General features: G+C 36.0%; 1 protein-coding gene across 1 annotated transcript; it reads right to left on the bottom strand.

Annotated features, from left to right (window-relative positions):
* Positions 1-269: 269 nt before the first annotated feature.
* On the bottom strand, positions 270-7453 carry LOC111057511. Its single transcript, XM_039445088.1, has 3 exons — positions 7363-7453; positions 2821-2895; positions 270-523 (listed from the first exon to the last, which is right to left on the bottom strand). Exons 1-3 carry the CDS (start codon positions 7373-7375, stop codon positions 285-287), a joined length of 327 nt encoding a protein of 108 aa, XP_039301022.1. The 5' UTR covers positions 7376-7453; the 3' UTR covers positions 270-284.
* Between the last annotated feature and the right edge of the window lie 2640 nt (positions 7454-10093).

Here is a 10093-nt window from a genome sequence, read left to right as displayed (position 1 = left end):
AGACAATTTTCTGACTCCAGCTATTTAAAATCTAGAACTTAGCTTAATCTGGAGCTCGGAAACCGGCCCTTAAAAGTATAAACTCAACCTCCCCCATAAACACATAAGTGAACATAATCTTTTAGGTTATTTAGACAAATTGAATTCTACCCAATCTGAGATTGGGTTCGATTCATGAACAAATATTTATGTAAAAACCATTAATAGATCAGTCCTCTTTAGTAATATTCACAGCCAGTAATACTGTATTCACATTACAGTAATATTCAGTACCAGTGTTTATGTTATTTATAAGAAATGCTGAATGATTGTAATTTTTTAGAATTTATTATTTTATTGAAATAATTCTTGAAAATGAAGTATTCACTCACCTCTTGTAATTTCAACTCGGTGCTTGTATGTCTAGAATTGATTTCACAGATAAGACTCTCGTCAAAAATGTATTGAGAGGATTCATCTTTCATATGCCTGGCTAGTGGTTTCCATTTATCAGGCCCTATATTTTTACAAATTGTATTTACATCTGGAAATAAAAATAATAATAATATACATGATATAAATACAGAGTTAGTGAAAAGTATGGAAACAGATAAATTTCTGTTACAAGGATAATTTGATTATGTTATGTTTCATTATGTTTCTCATTTTTATAAAAAACTACTTATCACTTAAAAGTTTTGGTCTACCATCTTGAATTCAACTCCATTTTTTTTCAAGTGAAAAGGTGGCCATAATTATGATACATGATTTCAATACAGTATTTTCAAGTATAAATGAATAACGAAAAATTCACCTCAATAACTCAATCCGTTTCAAAGTTAATCACATTTAAAAATACCAATAAATCATACAAAAATGAAATAAATTGGTACCTACATAAAAATCTGACAGATCAAACTTTACTGCTCAAAGTGTTGAATATGAGAGTGTATATTACTAAAAGTAGTTAATGACAATTAAAAGAGTGAAATTCGATAGTTTAGATTTTCTATATACTCATTTACTTTATTTTAATAAGATTTATTCATATTTTTGTTTTTGAATAACTTTGAAACAATTTGAGATACTGATGTGTCGATTACGCCATTCATTTTCTCTTGAAAAAGAGAAAAATCAAAATCATGGATCACCTTTCCATTTAAAAAAAGAAGATTCAATATGACGGTTCTAAGATGGCAGACCACAATTTTCACGCAACAGAAAAGTGTTTTAAATAGGATCCCCATAGCCAAGACAACGAAGTGTTATAGAGGGAAAAGTTTGGAAGACAATTTTTGACCCCCGCAGTTCTGTTTAGGGTGGTGAGGAGGTAAACATATCAAAAGTCCTCACCCCTAACTCGAAAATTATGCATTTTACAGACATGACTATTCTATAAGAAATTAAAGCTTACATAATTTCCTACAATATTGATCTTACAACTTTTTCTATATATTTTTCACTTTTCGAGATATCCGCTCTAAAAGATGTGTCATTTTTGAAAAAAAAAACACATTTTCCTTCAATTTTTTGCTATTTTTACTCTTATAACTTTTTGAATATTGATGGGAATGGAATCCATGCTGATCATGACCTTATAGAGCAACAAATTCTCTTCAATTTGATGTATAATTTCACAAGTTTACGCACATCCCCACGATTGTTGCAGCAGCTTCAGTGTGATATCTTCAGTTATGCAAAAATAGACCAATTGACAAAGGAACTTGGAGAGAATGTTTTTTGAACACAACTTTTGACTTTGCAGCTTTGTTGGGACCAGTAAGGGGGTGAACATATCAAAAGTCCCCATCCCTACCCCTACTGAGCTACCTAATATAATATAATTTCTTGCTTGATAAAATATAAATGATTGTTTTTAACGAGAATGAACAGTTATTTTTACATCAATAAACAGGTATTAGTTACCCTCCATAGAAGGCATTGACAAGACAGAGGATCGGCAACGTTTCTTTCCTATATTTCTCCACTGCCACTATAACGTGGACCTCACTATAGGCTAGCGCGCTTCATTTTTTTCATCCTCTTCCATTTAAAAAAAATTGTGACGATATCTTCTTCAATGATAAATGAGATGACAGTAGCGGTAGCTCAACGATTGCATTTTAGCCAAAATCTGATCTCAGTTATGAAAGTTTTGGATCAAATTAAAAGGGATATAAATGATTGATGAGCATAATTATATTTGACACGAATTAGATTATTATCAAAGAAAATTAAAACTATTTAATATTACTTTTTGTGTAGTTGAGAAGTTGATATTGTGGTAATTATTCATATTGAATGAAAAAGACTAAGAAATTGTCAAAACCACAGATTTATGAATTTCACAAATCTGTGGTTTTTGACAATTTCTTAGTCTTTTTCATTCAATACTTAATATTAGACCAAATGTAATGGGATGATTTGAGTTACAGCTATCCAATATAGATAACTATGTTTCAGTACAGTCTGGGGTAAAATGGAGTCAAATTATAGAGAAAGGCAACCCTGTTCTCCTATCTTTCTTAACTGCCATTTTAACATGAATATCACTATTAATAGGGAGGCATCTTTTCTCCATCAGACTGTTGATGTCTGCAGAGTGCAGACATCTGCCTGCTGCTGTGTGCGTTTCAAGGGTCATTATTTGAAAAAAGAATGATTTCCATAATATTAAAGGTGGGTACGGTAGCCTATTTGCTAATTCTGAATTGAAATTATTGTTAATTGTTGTTTTCTCAGATATTATTGTTAGGTCACCTTCACCTATATGCACTTATTCACTACAGAGTTCAGAATGCCAATTCATGATATGAAACCTCACTTCCATTATTTACAAACCTTTTTGTGATAAACCATCTTCTTTTCCTCTAAAATATGTTGACTTCTCTTTTGATTGACTTCCAGTAATTGTTGCTGAAATGAGAGATAAAGACAGATAAGTCACACAGTATATGACATCAAGTAATTTAATATTAGTATACAGCAGATTTATAATAAGGGTTATTTAAGCACGAGTAAGGCTTGTTTCACACATAGCCGCGGATCCAGAGTGGGTGGCGGATCTTCAATCTTCAATCTTCAATCTTCATTTGTAGGACCATTAACCAGCCAGATGAGCTGGGTGGTCATCACGTCAAAAATACAATATCACACAGAAAGTTTTTGACAACACTGTCACGTCAAAAAATAAAACATAATGGCATAGATGGCTAAACACGGTGATGGCCACTAAATGTCAACTGTAGACTCCTGAAAAAATTCACTCAAGGAGTAGTATGGTCTGGCACGCAGCCAGGACTTGAGTCTCCTCTTAAACTCACTGTCACTCAAATGACGCACAGATGGAGGTAGCATATTAAACATTTTAATAGCGATATTGGGATAACAGTTCTGAGCCTTACTTAGCCTACATCGAGGAACATTGACTTCGAGAGCATTTCGAAGTGAGTAGGCACTCTGCAACCCCCTCAAATTCACTGTCAGATTGGTATTCCTAATACCAACCAGGGAAGCAAAGATGAACTGGCTAAAAACTGTGAGAACCCCAAGTCTGGCGAAGAGTGGCCTACAGTGCTCCAGATGACCACTGGATGATAATATCCGAACTGCCTTCTTCTGCAGCATAAGAATACTCTCACAGTGTGAAGAGTGTCCCCACAGCAGTATTCCATATATAATGTGACTATGGAACAGTGAATAATAGGCCATAATCAAATGTTCCTCAGTCAGCAAGCACCTCAGTCTTCTCAACAGGTAGATCACACGAGACAGTCTTCTGCATACAGCATCCACATGAGCACTCCATGTTAACTTTGGATCGATGTTAAATCCCAGAAGCTTCACCGGTTCATTCAATGAATGATTGAAGTGGTTTCTCAGAGTGCACATGATATTCTGTGTCTTGCCGACGTTGAGCAACAGCTTGTTCTCCTGAAACCAGCGTTCTGCACCAGCAAAGGACTCCTCCAACTCAAGGGTGGCAGCTGCAGGCGAGGATCCTCTCCCAACAAGGGTTGTGTCATCCGCAAACAGCAGCTCACTTCCGCCGACTCTCAAATCGTTCATATGCAGGATGAACAGGACTGGCCCCAGGACAGAGCCCTGCGGTACCCCATGCCGTACATGCAGTTCGCCAGATGATGCACCCCGAACATTCACTATCTGCCTTCTGTCAGAAAGATAGGACTTGAAAGTGTCAGCAACAATGTCCGTTATACCATACTGACTCAACTTTCCAAGGAGAAGCTCATGAGACACACAGTCAAAAGCACGTGATAGGTCACACAGCCTCACTGCCACAGAATCTCCACTCTCGAATGCATCAATGACTTCGTTGATCAGGGCCAGCAGGGCGGTTTGTGTGGACTTGGACTTTCTAAAGCCATGTTGTCTATCAGACAGCAAACTATTCCTCTCAAGATGGTCCATTAGCTGATCCTTCATGGCAACCTCTAAGATTTTTCCGAGTAAGGGGGTAACAGTAATTGGTCGGAAGTTATTCTTGTCCTTCTCATCTCCCTTTTTGTATATAGGTACAGTTTTACCCAACTTCAAACAATTCGGAAAGTAGCCCAGTTTAAGACACTGACTAAAGACACTGGCAAGATGAGGTGCCATCTCATCAACCACTGATTTCAAGAAAGCCACAGTAAATCCATAGATGTCCTGAGAAGGTGAATTTTTAAAAGCAGTCACTATTTTCAATACATCATTCTTCGAGACTCTCCTCCATACAGAAAAGACAGCGTGTTGCGCTTCTACATCTCCAACACCATTTGGCTGAGTCACTGGAATCTGTTGAAGAATGGCCTCCACGGAGTTCAGATAGTGACTGTTCATAACATCTGGACTGAAATCACATTGAGGCTGTGTAGACGCTCTGCACTTGTTAATAAGCTTCCAGGCCGATTTACATGGGTTCTGAGAGTCAAGTATAGCATCAGCATTTTTCCTCTTAACTGCTTGGTCCACCTCCTGATTGAGAAGCTTCCGTGCCCTTAAGTACCTGCTAAATGCTACTTCTTTAGCCATTCTGTCCTGAGTCAACTCATAGTTCTGGTACAGAAGAGATACAGCAAACCTGAACACGTTCAATTCTTGTGAGAACCAGTCTCCAACATTTTTCCTTCTAGTTCTCCTGGTTTGGGCATGAGAGCTCATCCGGCCACTTCTTGACTTGACTGGAAAAATAGAATCAAAAACACTGATAATTTCACAGAAAAATTTATCAATTTTTACAGTGGACACCTGGTCATCATGTAGAATGGGCACAATCTCACTTTTAAAAATTTGAATGAAATGATGAACAACACCTAGATTGATCTTTCTGTAACAAAACTCATAATCAGCATGCCAATCAGTGGCTTTCTCGACTTGAGTACCAACAAGCAGTTTCACAACAATGGCAAGATGATCCGCAACCTGGGGATTTACGACACTGACTTCAAAAGTACCACTGCTTAAATTAGTTGCAACATTGTCGATGCAATTTGGACCTCTAGTTGGGAGTCTATTGCAAAAATATAGGTTGAAACTCCGGAGCAAATTTTCAAGTCTGTACTGCGCCGGTAGACTGTGATTGAAATGAATATTAAAATCACCACCCACAATAATCTTCATGCTAAAATTTGCTATATAAGCAAGACAGTCATCCAATCGACTCAGGAACTCTTCAAGTTCATTTCCAGTATGGTACACAACCAAAACAATAGTACTATGGTGGGTCAGAACTATGCCAGTAATTTCAATTACTAACTCCCTACAAAAAGCTTGTAGATTTAACTCTTTGAAATTCAGTTCCTTATTAACGTAGATAGCAACACCACCATGACCATGCACTGTGCGGCAGAAAGAGTTAGCCAATACCAAATCACCTATGGAGCTGTAGAATGGTATCTCCTCAGACTTCAGCCAATGCTCACTTATGCACAAAATACTAATAGCATAAGAACATGCAAACAGGTCAACAAGATTCGCGCCTGTTCACACATGACACAAGGTTTCGTTTCTTCCACACATTCAAACTTCTCACACAGTTCTTATCTAAAGGATTTCTCCTTTAAATGAATTAAAATAAGAATAAATAGTTTGAAACTATTTAGGTAGGCTGACTAGGTTGTACTAGGCTAACCTGTACTAGGTTTTAGTTATACTAGTTACTTCTAGATACCCTAGTGGTACGGTACTTCTTTTTACTTTAAAGAAGCCGAAGATTTCAATAAATGTATTCTCTCTCCAGTGATCAAGCCATTTTTCAACTAATCTGAGTGGATCATAACAAACTTGAGACTACGGGACGTTTAAAGAATAAAATTCTATACGAATATATTGTTTTCGAGAGATCTTGCCTACGCTGTGCTATATATTTTCTATCTTCAGTTAGTAGGACCATTAGCCAGCCAGATGCGCTGGGTAGGTCATCACGTCAAAATACTCAAACACAGTTCACACATAAGTTTTTGACAACACTGTCACGTCAAATATTAAAACCATATTGGCATAGAATGGCTAAGTAAAGTAATGGCCACTAAATATCTACTATAGCCTCCTGAAAAAATTCACTCGAGAGTAGTATGGTCTGGCACGCAGCAAGGACTTGAGTCTCCTCTTAAACTCACAGTCACTCAAATGACGCACATATGCTGGTAGCATGTTGAACATTTTAATAGCGATATTAGGATAACAGTTCTGAGCCCTACTTAGCCTACATCGTAGAACATTGACTATGACTTGGAGATTCATTTCAAAGTGAGTAGGTATTCTGCAACCCACTCAGATTCCCTGTTAGATTGGTATTCCTAATACCAACCAGGGAAGCAAAGATAAACTGGCTAAAACTGTTGAGATCCCGAGTTTGACGATTATAATCTAAAATGGAAGAATGCAAATTTCGAATGTTTTAATCACATTAAGATTCTTAATGGTGGGTTTAAAACATGGTAAAATGAAAGGTGTAAGTGCACGTCCAGTGCCAACATACCTGTCATCAAATTTTTAATTGGGATCGATTTAGTATGTTATTTTGGGCACAAAATCACAAAAATTAAACGGCGGTCACTATTGTTTTTGAAATAAACAAAGTTCAAAGTAGCACAATTTTACATGCATTTAACCTATGAGTAGCATCCATTTTGATAATTGAAATCATCAAATTATGATATTCCTAATCTGAGTTTTCCTAACCTAAAGCTTTTCCTAACCTTAGCTACTTATGGTTGCTACTTAAAGATTAAATGCATGTAAAGTTGTGATAATTTGAACTCTGTTTATTTTAAAAACAATAGTAGGCCTAATAGGTATGTTGGCACTGGACGTGCACTTTAGCCAAAATTTAAACTCAATTGAGTTTAAAATGTAACTTGTAAAATTAAAAGAGCTTACCAAATTTGTTCATGAGAAGATAGCTATCATAATCCGTAATATCCAAAAGCCTTCTATGCTTTGAAACAAGATCTTTCAACTCATTATTGTTACAAAAACAGTTAGAAATTCAACAGTACAAAACTTATCAAACGCGTACATTCCCCAATTTTCTCTAAAGTTGTAAAAAGAGATGTTATGTTATCTATCATTTCTGATTTACGTTTAGTCATTTTATATTTACTTTGATGAAGTCTAGATCTAAATGATCACTAATTAATATAATATTTCTGATCATGTCATAGCTTTTGTTCAATTTGAAAATGGAATCCTGTACCTTACACGCAGGGAACATTGCAAAAATTCAAACTTTTTCAACACCGCCTAAATAGCCTACCGTACATTGCAGCACATTTTCAAAAGAATTAAACGGTGTACACACGTACGTTTGCCTCGGGTGAGCATACGTGTATGGGCTTGCATTCGCACGTGTGGACACTGTTCGCTGAGGCATGTGGGCGAACCGGAACCCTGTCGGTATTTTGGCGTGCTCAAAGGCGCCTCGGGCGAGCATTGAATGTACGTGTGGACGCGATTTTGCCATACGGGTGAGGCAAAACGTAAACATTGAAGGCGTCATAACCTAATTCCAATGAATTAGGTTAATGAATGACAAATCAAATTGTGATCCAATAACTAATTGTAAATTGTAGGATTTTTGTAGGATATGTGGATTGTCAAATATTTAAATAGAAACATGCATGGAGTATATAATTTGTATCATGATTAACAAATTTAGAACTGCATAATTTAAGTGAAAAAAGCTTCTCTACAGGGTTCCTACAAGAAAGTATAGCTCAAATATTATTTTACTGTGGCTATCAAATCATATTGTGTTTGTTTCATGTTATCAATCAGAGTTGTTAATTAAAATTGTAATCTTCAATATGATATTATACGTTTTAGATAGCTAGGCTATCTATAGAGAGATTTATTCAAACTTTGAACTAGTATTCCCTTAAAGGTAAATCTTGAAGCTAATCTTTTGGAGAATCTTGTTTTGTCATGTGTATGAGCAGAGTTAGTTTAAAATGGGCAGCAATTTAGTATTTGATTCAATTTATGGCTAATTTCCTTAAAGAAGACTGTCAAATTTATTTGTGAGACAGTGTTAAGTGCTTTGATTAGGTCATCAAAACTTCTGGAATTATTGTAGAAATTTTCTTTTTTGAGATTCAGAATAGATATTGGAAACCAACAAATGAATCGCCTAATGCCAAGAATCTCAAAGTTAGAGCCAATCGTTCTTGTGGAGTTATTGCTTCCCTCATGATGATATCATTTTTTGTTTAGATAACTAGTTGAATTAGATTCAGTATAATAACAAGATAATGTTTTGACAACCTAATAAAGTTTGAGTTGTCAATATTATGTCATTTTATTTCAATTACAGCAATTTATTTCCTTACTTCAACCTACAATCGTTCAACCCACCAACATCGTTTGTCAAGTTTTATTTTTGATTTTATTATATAAGTCATTGAAATAAAATGATACTGCTGCAATTTGTGATAACTATCTTCAATTATGGAATGGCGCCATTGTTGTCATGTTGTGGAAAATCTACATCTACCATGTCTTCGTGTCGTCTGCAAATCAGATAGCTTTTTGAATGCCGAGGCATATGTGGATCGCGTCCACAAGGACGTACAGTGAATGCTGAGGCAGGTGTGCATACGGTTGTTCGCGCGAATCTGTACGGACGTGTGTACAAGGCTTAAAACGGTGTACACACGTACGTTTGCCTCGGGTGAGCATACGTGTATGGGCTTCCATTCGCACGTGTGGACACTGTTCGCTGAGGCATGTGGGCGAACCGGAACCCTGTCGGTATTTTGGCGTGCTCAAAGGCGCCTCGGGCGAGCATTGAATGTACGTGTGGACGCGATTTTGCCATACGGGTGAGGCAAAACGTAAACATTGAAGGCGTCATAACCTAATTCCAATGAATTGTTCCAATGAATTAGGTTATGAATGACAAATCAAATTGTGATCCAATAACTAATTGTAAATTGTAGGATTTTTGTAATTTTGTAGGATATGTGGATTGTCAAATATTTAAATAGAAACATGCATGGAATATATAATTCGTATCATGATTAACAAATTTAGAACTGCATAATTTAAGTGAAAAAAGCTTCTCTACAGGGTTCCTACAAGAAAGTATAGCTCAAATATTATTTTACTGTGGCTATCAAATCATCTTGTGTTTGTTTCATGTTATCAATCAGAGTTGTTAATTAAAATTGTAATCTTCAATATGATATAATACGTTTTAGATAGCTAGGCTATTTATAGAGAGATTTATTCAAACTTTGAACTAGTATTCCCTTGAAGGTAAATGATGATATCATTTTTTGTTTAGATAACTAGTTGAATTGGATTCAGTATATTAACAACATAATGTTTTGACAACCTAAGAAAGATTCAATTGTCAATATTATGTCATGTAGCAATTTATTTCCTTACTTCAACCTACAATTGTTCAACCCACCAACATCGTTTGTCAAGTTTTATTTTTGATTTTATTATATAAGTCATTGAAATAAAATGATACTGCTGCAATTTGTGATAACTATCTTCAATGATGGAATGACGCCATTGTTGTCGTGTGGAAAATCTACATCTACCATGTCTTCGTGTCGTCTGCAAATCAGTTAGCTTTTTGAATGCTGAGGCATACGTGGATCGC

Source organism: Nilaparvata lugens, unplaced genomic scaffold (assembly GCF_014356525.2).
Source record: "Nilaparvata lugens isolate BPH unplaced genomic scaffold, ASM1435652v1 scaffold6135, whole genome shotgun sequence".
NCBI classification, from domain to species: Eukaryota; Metazoa; Arthropoda; class Insecta; order Hemiptera; family Delphacidae; genus Nilaparvata; species Nilaparvata lugens.
This window is presented reverse-complemented; position numbering and strand designations above follow the sequence as displayed.